Source organism: Cloeon dipterum, chromosome 3, assembly GCF_949628265.1.
Source record: "Cloeon dipterum chromosome 3, ieCloDipt1.1, whole genome shotgun sequence".
NCBI lineage: Eukaryota > Metazoa > Arthropoda > Insecta > Ephemeroptera > Baetidae > Cloeon > Cloeon dipterum.
Genome location: NC_088788.1, coordinates 24,592,441 through 24,606,994, shown reverse-complemented (window position 1 = coordinate 24,606,994; position 14,554 = coordinate 24,592,441). Strand labels below are relative to the sequence as shown.

The 14,554-nt window shown below is 38.3% G+C and overlaps 3 protein-coding genes across 5 annotated transcripts; all 3 read left to right on the top strand.

The window, feature by feature from the left end:
* The first annotated feature begins 993 nt into the window (after positions 1-993).
* LOC135940814 (uncharacterized) lies at positions 994-4,814 on the top strand. 2 transcript variants are annotated; one of them, XM_065485879.1, is made up of 11 exons: positions 994-1,204; positions 1,267-1,360; positions 1,640-1,707; positions 1,767-1,944; positions 1,999-2,021; positions 2,074-2,109; positions 2,589-2,727; positions 2,780-2,874; positions 2,928-2,949; positions 3,005-3,537; positions 3,604-3,713. In XM_065485879.1, the coding sequence occupies exons 1-10, from the start codon at positions 1,145-1,147 to the stop codon at positions 3,055-3,057; spliced, it is 768 nt and encodes a 255-aa protein (XP_065341951.1). In that variant the 5' UTR covers positions 994-1,144; the 3' UTR covers positions 3,058-3,537; positions 3,604-3,713. The 2 variants fall into 2 exon arrangements, with proteins under 2 accessions (XP_065341951.1, XP_065341950.1); XM_065485878.1 differs by lacking the exons at positions 994-1,204; positions 1,267-1,360; positions 1,640-1,707; ... (4 more) ...; positions 2,780-2,874; positions 2,928-2,949 and adding exons at positions 3,788-3,959; positions 4,021-4,043; positions 4,101-4,136; ... (2 more) ...; positions 4,542-4,575; positions 4,648-4,814 and having other exon boundaries at positions 3,068-3,537.
* Positions 4,815-5,012: 198 nt separating this feature from the next.
* Positions 5,013-8,873, top strand: LOC135940720 (uncharacterized). Of its 2 annotated transcripts, XM_065485734.1 has the most exons (10): positions 5,014-5,218; positions 5,275-5,376; positions 5,441-5,583; positions 5,636-5,942; positions 6,909-6,943; positions 7,008-7,043; positions 7,469-7,592; positions 7,650-7,744; positions 7,802-7,826; positions 7,881-8,871. In XM_065485734.1, exons 1-10 carry the CDS (start codon positions 5,131-5,133, stop codon positions 7,937-7,939), a joined length of 1,014 nt encoding a protein of 337 aa, XP_065341806.1. In that variant the 5' UTR covers positions 5,014-5,130; the 3' UTR covers positions 7,940-8,871. The 2 variants fall into 2 exon arrangements, with proteins under 2 accessions (XP_065341807.1, XP_065341806.1); XM_065485735.1 differs by lacking the exon at positions 7,008-7,043 and having other exon boundaries at positions 5,013-5,218; positions 7,881-8,873.
* Positions 8,874-9,373: 500 nt separating this feature from the next.
* On the top strand, positions 9,374-13,500 carry LOC135940572 (uncharacterized). Its single transcript, XM_065485505.1, has 12 exons — positions 9,374-9,622; positions 9,716-9,755; positions 10,268-10,566; positions 10,942-11,044; positions 11,157-11,179; positions 11,230-11,265; positions 11,323-11,455; positions 11,797-11,891; positions 11,944-11,974; positions 12,418-12,686; positions 13,118-13,217; positions 13,279-13,500. Exons 1-12 carry the CDS (start codon positions 9,572-9,574, stop codon positions 13,449-13,451), a joined length of 1,353 nt encoding a protein of 450 aa, XP_065341577.1. The 5' UTR covers positions 9,374-9,571; the 3' UTR covers positions 13,452-13,500.
* Positions 13,501-14,554: the final 1,054 nt, after the last annotated feature.

Sequence of the window (14,554 nt, the reverse complement as noted above, 5' to 3'; positions counted from 1 at the left end):
CTCCATGGAACTATTTTCATTAATTTGTAAATTTTTGTTTACTCATTTATAAAAAAGCGAAATCTTTGTTAATATGCTCCTTAAATAGAAGACGTACACAGTATTCAAAATAAAGATGTCTTTGAAAACGAAATGAATTTTGAAAATTGATTTTGTTCAGCAGTCCTATTCTGTCCTGTGTTCCTCGTTTACAATTTTACGCTTTATAGAACATGGCTTTTGCAGTCAGCCGATGGCTAAAGCAACCTTTCAACTATTGGAGAAACCGTTCAACTTTGAATTTTTTATGCAGTTAACAAAGTTCCTTTTTTTGGAAATATCGTTGAGGATAACTTTAGTATGAAATAGAGCTTAGGTTCACAATAATAGAAAAAATACATAATGAAGCTTTGAAACATGAAGTGAATGCGTTCACTTCCGCATTTTCACTGCATGTATTGTCAAGCAAAGCAATTACTGCTAGAAAATGGCATCCATTTAACGTTCCTTCACATTTTATCTTTTGATGCTAGCTTCATTAAGCCATAAGGAATAAGAGCCTGCAAACACGCATTCAACGCTATATAAGCCAAATCGAATCAGTGCTTTGAAGTTCCGCGTGCCAAAAATCATCTCTATACATTCATACATATCAAACCATGCTGCCGAGCTCATTTGTTTGCAACGCAGGCGTTTATGCAGGACCGTTGCTTTTCATTGCTCCGAATAGTCCGAATCGACTATATTATTATATGTGTGTTTGTTTGCTCCCTGCGCGCGAGTGGCGCTGAGTGAATAAAAAAGGTCGCATCAGTCGAGCTTGGAGAGCAAATGCGAAAAACACGCGAATGCTCCTGTTGTTGCACACAATCCCGAAGGCATAATTTGTTGTTGAAAACTTAACCTAATAATGCAGTTCCATATTCAACGTGAGACCGTGGATTTTTTCCATGCCCATATGTTGGAATAAAATATTGAATGATCGATCGGCAGAACCAAAGTGAGGTGCGACCTGAAAATGCATTGACGCGCGAGGCACTGTATTTCCGGTAGCGGAAAATTCAGCTTGCTATAGTTAGGAGAGAATCATGCAGCACAGGCGTGTTTTTCTCTCTCAGGCAATTTACTCCGCAAATAATTCAAGACAGAAACTTGATTTGAAGTAATGGCAATCATGACTGATTCGAGAGGAAGACTGGCACTGATCATATTAATCTCTGCTGTCGTGAGTTTGAGAGCTTTAAGCTAATTTTTACTTCAATTGATATCATATTTTACGTTATTCAGTTCCCTATATCATTCATAAGTTATTTATCGCTGCAACAATTTGAAAACATTGAGTGGTCAAAGGAGCGTCGGCTAAATGCGTCAGAATTTGATGGTAAATAGAAAACAATAAGATAAAACAATTTTGAGTTCGATTCTTTTTAACGACCTTCTCTGGTCAGGATTTCAAAAGTTCTCTTTCGTAGTTCTAAGAAAACCTTAAAAAAACATTTATGGAATAATTAATGTATTTTTGTTGTGCCAAAACATAAAAATGATATCAATACGCACGTAACATTAATAACCATCTATTTTTTGCAAAATAAAGATATGAGTTGAGAAAATCCACGCAAGAAGAAAATGGCTGGCGTTGTGAAATATTGTTTTGTTTAAGATGAATCAGAATATCGACGTACGAGACGAGCTGTGGACTCTTTGAATCAATTCGTTCGACAGATGCAGGTGAGATTAGGCTCCATAAAAATAACCAACAATTTAGAGAAATGAATTTTTTTCAATAGCTCTCCAAGAACTGTTGCGTTGTGCCGCAAATCGTGCCCAAGACCAGTTTGGACGCATGTGTCGGATCTGACGCGTACACGGACAGTGCGCTGCAGGCGAGGCAAATTGACCAAGGCGTTGGTCTCTTTGGGGCACTCCAGAGGCTTTTCGGCGGACGGCGAAGTAGGCGTTCTCTGCGTAAGTGGCCCTTTACCCGACCCTAATTAAAACTGACCGTTGCTGTTGAATTAGAAACATTTGGCGTGCAGGCGATGGTAATTTTCTGTTGCTTTCGATGTAACGCATTTCGTATTTTATTGATTCCAGTGCTATACCGATTGTGTTTTCCGAAAGCTAAACCTAGTAAGTTTAGTGTTAAATTATATTAAACGATATTGTTTATTCTCACATTTTGGTCAAAATATATCATAGTATCATAGGTCAATTACAAAGAAAGGAAGCATGTTTAATTAAGCGCTTTTACAAATTTTATAACAGCGATCGATGCTCGCATTTATTTACAAGGCATTAAAATATCCGTAAAAAAATTGTTGATTTTTCTTTTGTAAAAATAAAGTTTTCAATTTATTTTTCGTGTCTTGCTGGCTTGATAGGCATATAGGGCAAACAGTTTTTGTTTAGTTTTAATTATTGAGGGAGCTTCTACAAGCATATTTGTTCAAACTATTGAATTAATTTTTCAATCGCGTCTTTTCTTGCTTTTGGATGCCATCATCCAAATAATTACGTACCGTGTTTCCAATTAATTATGATAGTATAACAGGGAATAGAAGATAACTTTGCAGTTCAAAATTGGTAATCCGAGCACAATGACTCTTTAGGTTAATGATAATGGAACCCTGTTGTTTGACGAGGCAAATAGGATTTTCATGAACGAACTGGTGAATGTGAAGTTGAAAGCGGCAGAGTGGCAGAACGTAACCTATGACGCTTTTGTCAAGTGCTTGGATCCAGCCTCGAGTAGGATTTTTTTTTAATTGAGTTCATCATTAGCTGCAGTATCGATTTTTAGAGGGCACTCCGTTGCAAATTGTTACTGGGAGTGGACGGATTTGCTTTTCGCGGCCTATCATTTTAATGACGTGCGTCAAGCGCTTGATGGCAAAAGTATGTTCTTTTATCTGAAACTAATTGCATGATCAAAAATTTGTTCGTTACAGAAATGCACTGAAATTTATACGAGTATAATAAAGTGTGTGAAAGTTTGAATATTTGTTAACGAGGCTCCAATTTTCAGATCAGAAATGCAGCTATGCGGTTCAAACTATTCAAGTTTTTCGCTTTGGATGATAACAAGTTTTTCAGATATATCTTGTAATTTTTGCACTAACAACACTGTTAATTAATACAATTTCATTTTCAATACGAAATTGTGTTTTTACCCATGAATTTCTTTTAATTTGGACGATAAAAAAATTGGCATTGGTTAACAATTCGTTCTAGAAAACGTCAACAAAAGAGCTTTTCTGTCCCTGACACCAAAAAATTTCCAATACCCGGGCCTTGACTTAAATATATATATATATATAGTCTGGAATATTCACCTAACCTTCAGAGCCGATGCCTTCCTGCCCGTGGTGCAGGCGGAACAGAAAAATTCAATCACTGCGCAACTGACCGCCGCCGCGTATCATTCAGAGTTTGAAATGCGTGTTTCTCTACAAAACTTAACTCCGATAATTTTAATCGCACAATGTGCGAAAGCAACTTTCATTGACGATATGTTCAAAATATTTGACTCGGGAGACCCCGAAATTGAGCGAATGCTAGGTAAGATCAACATTTTTGACGATTTCTTTAAATCAAAAAGCTACATATATTTGCCGCTGCCTAAAGACGAAGAAGAAAAGAGTCACCATCGACACAAGCGGCAAGAAGTGACTGCAATACCGACTGTACCAACTGCGCCTTTATTTGGGTACACCTGTCCCACTGAGCTCTATCGAGTAATTTTATTTCATGCATCTTGCACGTGTGCATTGCAATCGCAGTTTTCAAAAAATCAAAACACAACTTTCAGCGCATGGACAAATGTTGCAAGGTGCCGCAGCTATACCCAACGGAGATATTAAACAAGTGCACAGGCAGGAATTTAGTGAATGCTTTGCCAAGGGGTCCGGTTCGAAATATCAGACCAGTGCAGCTGAGGCTCAGGAAAAATTATTTGGTGTCATCTCCGAAAAATTCAACCAGTAGGAACAATCTCTGTTTTCTCTTGAAACAAGTTAGTAATTTTACTGGTTTCCATTTTAGTAAAATCCAGAGTTGAAGATATAGTATAAAAATGATTTTCAATTATTTCAAAATAAATATTAGTTTGATTAATTTTACAGTGCAAGGTTCACTGTATTTTCAAACAGCAAAGATGGGTAAAGTGATACAGAATGAGGCTGTCGTTTGAATATTGACAAACAATTTTTGTGGATACAGCTGGCTCCTGAAAATTACGTAGACGAAAATTTGATGTATGCTTCTTTGGCCATTATTATTCCTCCTGGTCCGTTTCAAAATCTCATTATAAGCAACTACGTGCGGACAGAATGCTCAGGTATCCCAACGTATGGAGGTAACAAATTAATAAAATTCGACTGATGAACCAAACTTAAAACTTTCAACTGCAGATTATCTATCAAATGTGACGAACATGTACGGACAAAGGTGTATGATCGCACCTTTTAGAACGTTGAGATGTATAAAAAGGTCAATGCTTTTGGTAATGACTTTAATCTACGGTTGCACGCGTACGTTTGTTACTACATTAATATAATCTACAGGCATACAACTACTGTCCAGGTATCATCAATCAAAGTGAGTACTTATCAATTCCCTCAAAAGTACTAAAATATTAAAATGCTTTATATTTATTAAAAAAAACTTTAGACCAACAGTGTGACCTGGACAAAACATACCTTCGCCAATGTGACGTCTTTTCTGTGTGAAGATTATTGTGTTATGATTAATCATTTTGTACTTTTTTAAACTTGAGCACTAAAAATGTTTTTGTATTTTAATTTGTAAATAAACATGCATCACATGCTTGGTTCAATTTCAAACCCTATTTTATTTCACAATTTTAATAAATTCATGCGGGGAATAGCTCCCGAAAATGTTTTAAAAATGTTCCTTGTGGTGCCAAGTGTTTATTTGACACCAAGTACGTAAAATAAACCTACGCAGTTGATGCGAAAACTGAATAGGCGTGGAAATGACGTCAAACTAATGCCCTCGCTTTTCCGCTTGGTCTATATTATTGCCGTTCTAGTTTCTGTCCACGTATCCATCACTGAAAGACCTCCCAAAAGCAACAATCCTCGATTCTACACAAAACAATCGTTGAATTCGCTTAAAAATGTGAACAGCACCATGGTCGAAGAGCGAAAGATTAATTACAAGTGGCTGATTGCGGCATTTGGGGTTTTGACTTTTGTCTTCCTACTGAGCGAATACACAAGTGAGTTTAAAAAAGTGTAATTTATAATTGGATCAAGTAAAATATGACGTATCTAGTTTACAAACTGGATGAAATGCTTGAGGGGTATGATTCTGAAGAGCCCGTAGTAGAGATAAATGTTTATCTGAGTGAAAATTTGACGATGGAATTACCTGAAGGTAGTCAAGAACAAATATAATTTTAAATATAGCCTGAGCAACCAATAATAAATTGATTTTTTAGAAGTTCAGGCAACAAATGAAGCTGAGAAAGGAGTTAACTCCAGCATCATTAAAGCTCTCCTTGATCCTTTAATGAGGGGCAAAAGACAGTCCGCGATGTTGCCTGTAATTCCAGGATATGTTTGCACGGCTGAATTATTCATGGTAAAAACTAAACATACATTGATCAAACCCTTCTCAAAATATATAATTTAAGAATGTGGACCCCTGCTGTCCCACACCGGTGTTTTTAAAAGAGTCAGAGCTGCAAAGCTGCATCCGACGCAGATTTGCGCGATCAATGCCAGTCGAAGAAAACTCAAAATCAAATGCAACAAACTCAAGCGAATCTGAAACGGATTATAATTACTTTGATTATCACGTGGAAGACAGCAATGCAACTAAGGGAAGGCCCGCACCGCAGAGTGCCCAATCTGTTTACTACAGGTGGCTACCAATCCGGGTCTATCAGTTCACACCAAGGAAAAACAACGCAAGATCGCAGCAGAGGCAAAGCCAGCCAGGTGAAATTTTTAGGAATTAGCAGTGGGTTGTTGCACTACCTTTAAAAACTACTTAATTTTTGCTGCAGAACTGCAATGAACTCAAGATTAGATTCGTTTCATTACATAATAGTTATTAATTTTATTTCGCACTGTATCTCTACACCTTTGGTCAACTGTTTTCATTTGTACCCAAGCAACACAGTACTGGAATGTTTCTTGAAGAAATCTTGATTTCCAAACAATCGAAAAGTATAGATATTCAAAAACCCCTCTACGCAGGGGAGAAATTTCGGAAAATCGTTTATAAATATATATATTATTATTATAATTAATTATTATTATATTATTATATTATATATTATATATTATTATATATATATAAAATCTAATGGTGAGAATTGAAAACAAACACTCTCCTTATCTTCAAATCGAAATTTTCTTTTTATTTCTTAAAGTGTTTTACAGGGAGATTCTCACCTATACTGATTGAAAGAAATGTATGATGTTTCCATTCTTAATTTAAAGCCAATTATATTCAACTCGTTATTAACATATAAATTTTTACCAATTTTTCCAATTTTTTTCCACCTTCTGCTTGTCCCTGTTAAGTCTGATGTTGCATTGAATTCACCTTTTACGTATTTACAACGTAAAAACAAGGTATATTATAATATATTCAGTAGGAAAGCAGCGTCTGATGTTTGCCCCGGCGTTCGCGATTCCTGTTCAAATTCGGCCCACGTCGCAAACTGCCGCTGGAATATAATCATAATATTTTGCCGAAAAACAGGCACTGAAACAGTGCGTGCACGAGCACTTTTATTATTTTGTGGGTCAGCTTTGCGCACAAACAGCCTAGGAGCGTTTTCCGAGTCCGCAAAAGCAAAGACACTTGCCTGCACGTGCACCACCTTCCAACTGTTACTGTGGAAATGGGAAAAGGAAAAACAAGTCGTTTTGACCAGGGAAACGGTCTGATTTCAGCCACCATCGGGCGGAAAACACCGACCAGACAAATAGTAAGCTTTCTATACAGAGCCTCTGTTTGCTGACCATCTTGAAATTGCCCATATCCATACACAGTGCATGGTGGATTGCATGTTCCGGACTTTGAAATGGGTAAATAAATTGCCCGACGGCCGGCAGCAAGTGTTTGCTTGGCTGGCGCGCTCTTTCTCTCTTGTACTTTTCCGCTGATTATATCGCCTCACTTGGCTGTTGCATTTTCGAGTCGTCTAATCCCACCATATATCATGACACACTTTGTAATGCAGTGCATTGAAGATAGTGAAAGACTTCTTAAAAGGGGAGAAATTGATACTGCACACATTAAATCCATCTTTAACAATGGCTGCCAACTACTGACAGATTCCTTTCATAAAATGACTTAAAATAACTGATTTTTCGGTTGGGGAGAAAAAAAAACATGATTTTATAAAAAAAAAGATTGGCCTGTTTAAATATTAAATATCAAAAGAAAGAGTTAAATTTTATTTCCCTGCACTGGCCCTTCATCATCAAGTGCGGCGACAATTTTCTTCCAGATTTCCCCGGAGAACGTGCTCAACATGGATTTAATGTTCACCGCAATGACTGCGATGGTGCCTACCTCCTGGGCTTCATTATTGTCGACCGCGAAAACGGATTGCGCCAACGTCACCGCAGGAGGTACCCCGTGGCGATATGGCAATTTCACATTCGCATGACCAAACTCCCTATTCGCAGGTGGCATGATTGAAAACGTCTTGGATGCGAACAGGAAAGTCTGCCTCGTGGCACCGATCAAACTGATGAGGTGCATCAAAAGGTCGCTTATAATGGTGAGTTTTTCATTCTCTCCGTCTGAATTCGAGCTGACGCAAAATTGTCATTGACAGGCCTGCCCTTCAATGCTGGACTCGGGTTGGTTTTAAATACTTTGTGCTACTTTTATTGTTTCACGCGGGACTCTTACAGGGCCTCAGTGCACAATGAATACGAACGTGCTCAGACAGTGCGACGTGTTGGCCCTCTGAATACACCATATCTGCATGCTTGCGGCTGTTGAAGGAAACTGAACAAATTATGTACCAAAAATTTTATGTAAATCTAGATTTTAAGAGGCAAGTCTATATCTCGAACAAACAAAAAATTTTCAGTTTCAAAAATTCAAGCCACAACTTTTCATGGTTAAACTTTAATAAAATTTTCATATTGTGTTATTTCAGCATCTAAGTAAAAAGTAGTATAGGTCAATAAAATTTAGACTGTTGACTATTTTACCCTGAGCTTCCAATCGTTATGGACCATCAACTGCACACAAATCATAAAATTGAAAGCCATCAGAACCATACTTAACATCGTCTAAAATTGTCAGAGCCTTTAAATTCTTTTAAAAAAATAGAAAATTATTATCATACTTATCGGGTCCTATTCTAGACTTGCCTTCCTTTAATGAGGCCCGTGCGCCCTTCTTATTCGTTCGCGATTATTGGGACACGGAGTTTTCGAGAATTGTTCTGGGTTGCTTATCTCATAAGAGGTAAACCAATAAAATTAACTTGGTCTTTGCAAGAAATTAGTTGCCTCCAGTTTATAGGCAGCTTTTTAATTGGAAATTGGAGCAACTAAATTTTTTGATTGTGTTAACAGGCGAGAGCAGTATTTATTAAAAGGTTTTAGCCGTTTGCGCTGTAATTATTAAATCTGTCTTTTTAGCTATTTTAAACCTACATTAAAATATCCATAACTAATAAAACGCTAAACTATTGTAGATTTTTTATTTATTAAACTCTTTTAAATTTGTATGTATCAAAATCGCTTCAATTTTATGTCATTCAAATAATCATTTAAAATTAATAAATTAAAAATCACCAAAATTATCCATGTGAGAAATAAAATTGAAATTTAAAAATAAAATTGCATATTTAAGTGGGCATAGGCATTTGATAATAACCCAATTTTTAAAATGACGGTCAAAATTGTATGCTTAAAAGTAAGTAGAGTGTAACAAATTAAAATAAATACAATTTTGTTTGTATTTGTAGCGTGATATTTTTTAAGAAAATCAAGCCTTTCCAAGTTACTGCGAATTGAATCGTTTTTTAAAAATAACATTTCTTACAATCAGTACTTTAAACAAAATATGAAACCCGTCTTAAAATAAAAGCTTTAAAAACCACCTGAAACTTACCAACTGCTCCAAAAACTGTCTAGAAATAGTAAATGATTTGCCTTTTCTGTAAAAATACATCTAAATTTACCAGGCATATAGCAGAAAAAAAGGAATCGGGGATTAATAAAGTTTTCAGCAAAGTACAAAGCAAATGGTTTATTTGACACTCCTATCAGGCTGTTTTGTGATTAAGTTTTCGAGGTCACATTTAGATAAAAAGTAGAAATTTCGTGAACTGCAGTTATACCGCATACTGTACGGCTAGCATCACACAGGAAGTGTGTCAACATCAAATGGGGACAGCGACGGTTCGCTCGCTCTACGCCAGATGTATTTTACGCGCCTGAAAATTCTACACACCCTTCGAATACGAGTTGTGTACGCCTAGGCAGGACCAGCGGCCAGATTTCCAGCATCAAAACGCAATTTCACTTTTCACGGGGGACCGTGTTGAAAAATGAATCCACATAAATCTCAGTAATGCGCGTGAATTATGAGAGTTGGAACGAAAAGCTCCGTTTTTATCGCTGCGTTGCTAGTTCAGGTAAGAAAAAGATTGCTCTCTCGCTCGCTCGCTCGCCCGCTGATCGAGCGAATACAATTTCCTGGATTTATTCGCACGTGCCATCAAACGCAGGTTGCACCACTGCTGGCTGCGGCACGATCCGAGAATAACGGTCAGTACACTGCGGAAAAATTTTCATTCCTTGACCACCAGCAACGCCATTGTTGGCCGTTCAAGGCTGCTGCATCAGATTTCCGTTTCGCCGAGGGGCAAGCGCTGCGATTGGCGACCATTTCGATTGGCAGTGCATTTTTCCACCCCCGCGGCTTGATCGCAATATGCCGACTAGATTAATAGTGGCGCAGGCAAATCAGTCGTGCGCTTTTCAATATTCACCGCGCTCGGCTGATGGGTGCACATCAAATTTATCGGAAAATTGATTTTTAGACGGATCAAAGTCCTCCTGCTGGCGGGTGGAGCGCGCATGGATGCGATATTATGTCTTTAGAAATGTGTGCTGCAAACGGGCAACTTGGGGATTGGGCCGAAAAGAATATAAACAATGTGGCTTGCTGGTGGTTTCGATGAATTGTGCCCGCTTCCCTGGCTTAAATTATTGGCAGCGAAAGCGAATACAGTATTTTGAATGTAACGCACTGGCCACTCTGGCAAACATTTGCACAGCAAAGAACGACAAACACAACAGTGACGACGACCGTGTCGGCGGCTTCGGGCACGGCGTCGGCCAAATCGATGTTTCACTGGGCGCCCACCCGTCCCTTTTGGAAGGGTTGCCACCCCGGCAACAGGACGAGATACCCCCTTTGCGCCCAATAAACGACCCACCGCCAGAATTCAGCACTCTGCAGCCTCTTGACGAGCACCATCGGCCAAATCCCGGCAGTGAGCGAATGCGAAAATCGCAGGCCAATACGCAGAGTCAGGATGAAAAAGGCTACGACTGCACTGCCATTTTGCTCGAGGTATGCGGAGAGAACAGATATGATTTATTGCACTGGAACTGCGAAATGGAAATAGCTTTACGATAAATGCATTAGAGTTTGTTGAACGAATAAATATCAAACTCCTTTCCAATCTGAAGATGGAAATTGAGCGAGAAATTTTCCTTTAATTCATGCACGCAATTTTGATGGGTGCCTTAAAAAATGTATAAATCCTGTAACGCCATTCTTCTTATATATAAATTCAAGACTGGCACTCTAGTTGGTATATTCCCTTTCTAGAAGTGCAAGAGGCAATGTGCATTTTCCAAAACTCAATCAAAAACCTATGGTTGCCACTTGAACTACAAATTTGTGTCAGCATTGTATTAAGTTGTATGCGTGTGGACCTTTTAGCGACTGAGCAAAAGATGTTGTCGTCTACCCGTGCTAGTGCCTCTCAACATGATCGATAATTGCACAATCAGAGACGACGTTTCGCCTGAATATAGAAAGAGGTGTACGTGAGCATTTTCAAATTGCGTGGTGTGTCGTTTGCATGCAACCCGTCCTGATTGAATTGAAAGCTCTATTATTTTTTGCTTCAATTTTTTATTTTTCTCTCATTCCAGTCAAAGTAAAACGAGGGCCCAGGGTATGCGGTAAATTTCACCTAAATTAGTTTTAACTTATCCCAAATTTCAGTGTCTGTACGATTGCGCTTTTCGAGAGCTGAATTTGGTAACAAAAAAGGCAATTAAACCGACTCATTTACCACAATGATTGATCAAATATTAGTTGTCCGACGATGGACTAGCTCTGGATGTGCTTCAAATCACTGTACGAATGTTGGAAGCCGCCAACAATACGTCCTGGAATCCTTCCATGCTAAGAGACACAATAATCACATGCAACACATTGATAGAAGAAAGTGAGTTATTTTTTGTCCTGCTGGTATGGCGGGCTTTGTGCATACATATTGTATGTGCTCGATATCAGTTTGGCTTCCGGCGACGGCTTGGATGTTTGATCACGCTTTGCTTTATCGCAGTGTGCACTCGCAGCGAGCTGCTTTGAAATTGACTGGGTAGTACAATGCACACGGCTGTTTACACTGACATCACAAGATGAGCGTTTGATGTGCGCTTCAGAGAATTTAATTAACTCTGGCATGAAACTTTTTTTTTTAAATAGATATTTAGATAAAAATCTTGATTCGTAAACTTAGACTGTTTAACAGTTTTTTGTATGTAAATAAAATAAAAATTTCAGATGTTTCCACGAAAATAATGTATGCCCTTTCCGGGGAAAACTGCAGTGTGCTGCCGTGGGTGATGCTTAAGTGTCTGAAGAAGAAATTCGTGCTGGTACGAAGCATATAAAAAGACTTGGTCAGGCAGTTCTAAATTTAAACTTTAGGAATGCCCAGATGTGGAGGTCATAAACAAGGGTGAGATATTCGGTCTAGGAAAAACACAGCGGCTGTTGTTCTGGCTTCCTTTTTGCACTGCTGATGCAACAAAATATTTTTTATTTGCATTGCAGTGTATCGATTTTTTGGCTTTATTGTGCCTGCATAATGTGATTTCTCTTGAGGAATGAAAGAAAGCAGCGCGATTCTTGACTAGAGACAATATAGCCGCCCGCCGATAGACCATAAAATTTGAGTGGATTGATTTTTTTTTTGCCAATGGAGCGTTGCCTTGATTGGAATATGTAGATTGCAATCTCAATTCTTCAAAAAGAATGAGGGTTAAAAAGCAATGTGTGGAGTCTCCTTTAAAAGAGATTAAATTTTTGTGGAAAAATTACACTCAAGGTCAATCACCATCAACCGGGAAACTCAAATTTAAGGGTGGAAAAGGTGAAGTCTGTATTTATCGTCCCTTGCAGATGAGGACTGTATAAGGGACAAGGCTCGGCTTCAGGGTTGTAATCCACTCACCCTCACCAACACGAGTCAAGTGAAACCAGCCAGCAGACCGGAAACGCCAGCTAACGATGCGTTTGAGCAGCTGAAACCGCAAACTGCCACCCCGAATAGCACCCCTTGGATTGGCAAGTTGCCGGATCGACGATATGATGTCAGGAAAACTACCACGGCCATGCCCACTTCACAAGTTGAGAGAAAAAGGAACCAAAATAATTCAGAACCTGAGCAGGTAATGATTTTTTACAATAAAGTGTAGCAGCAATCAGCTTTGCAGATTGAATTGGTTAGTTTGAAAAAAATCACTGCTTTAGGTCAGTCAAAATAGTATATTTTATTTCTGGAAAAAGTTGCCTTCTTAATGATAGATGACGTGTTTACGGCAAATGGAACTGTCTTTTACGAGTTTTCAGCCTTTTGGATTTAATTTTACCTTTTTTGTTTTCTAAAAAATGTTTTTATTATGAGGGCAATCCTTTTAGACATTTGCACCCTTCAGAGTAGGGAAATGTCAATTACTTTGAGTTTTTAAAAAGAATATCGCCGAGATAAGTCAACATTTGCTGACTGTGTTTTGGTTCTTTCATGCTTTTCTGCTGCTATATGATTTCATTTTAGCAGCTTGTACGATTTCAAATTTAAATTAAAAATATTTCTTTATAGGATCGGGAATCGGCAGATACTCCTGATTATAGAAGTGAAAATATCCGGAGCAACGGAAAAAGTCCGTCTCAGGATATCAAAGGAGGAAAAAATAAAAAGAGTAATGCATACTATATATATTCTTTGTGCGCAGATTTTAAAATGTTTTAAAATTTTTATAGAAGGCAGAGAAAATGGGAGAATGGTAAATGATATTGATCAGGAGCATCCAGTAGAGGACTTTGAAGGTGGAGAATTGAGAGATCGAGAAGAGCTAATCTTCGTTCCAAGCACTACCGTGGCACATGAAATGATCGCTAAGAAAGAAAAACCGAAAAAATTCCACAAAAATTAAATAATACAGATAATATATGTTCTCCCAAAGTAACCCAAATACAGATTTAATATTATTCAAAGGCGCCTTTTTCATCTAAAAAAGAGAAAAGTGGACTATGCATGTTTCTCACAAGCACGAGCGTTTGACTCGTATAAAGGACGAGCGGCCAGAGAGCGGGAAGAGCAAAATGAGCAAATTATGCAACCGGCTCGACATTAGTGGCGGACAGATTGCCTAGCAGAGAGCCAGCAGGCGCTTTCTGCGAATTCACCGGCCGAACTTTTGCTGCTGCAAAATTAAAATGACCGCGGGAAGCTAGTGGAATTGAATTGGCGAGTTCTGGGAAAATGGGGCCATCTGCTCTGTGTTGCTATCTGCCGCGATTCTGGTTACTGTTCAAAAAGGCAGAAGAACGCGGAAAACACATTGCAAACGTTTTGAGAGTCATTACTTTTACCGCAGTTGTAATGCCCCGAGAACCAGGAGCACTGCAATTGAATGGGTGCTAAACAAACAGCAGAGAAAGCTGAAACTTGGAAATTCTTTTGTGTTCACGGCAACACTTTCCTCTTCTCCCGTGGTCATTAAAGCTGCTGCAGGGAAATTTCCCTCTCGACTGCACCTGCTCTCTCCATCTCCAGGGAGAACTAGTGCACCTCTTTTCATGCTCGCTGACCTGGTTTTTTTGCAATTCCTCCATTCGAAAGTTCTGCTATTGATGTGATTTTAAATTCAAGGTGTACAAGAAGGAAATACATTCAATTTTAAGTTAATTGGGTAAGGACCATAGGCCCAAATTCATCCGAAGACCAAGGGCAGAGGGAAAAAAATTACTTAAGCCCGAACATTTCCGTTGGACCGAAAAGGTTGCACATTTTTAAGTAAATTCTACACAATTTTGTATATATTGCTGGGAAGGATTCAAATTCTGCATAGTCGCCAGACAATTTACGCTATTTTTTATTAATTATAAAAAATGTACGTAATAAACCAATATAGCCAGAAAAACTTCATTTTATGATCTTTATGAGATAATTTTGGTTCTTGTGCAAATTGAAAAAGGACATTTTTCCATTTTCCAATAAAATTCCTAATCGGCTTTGTGAAAATAGCAACATCCC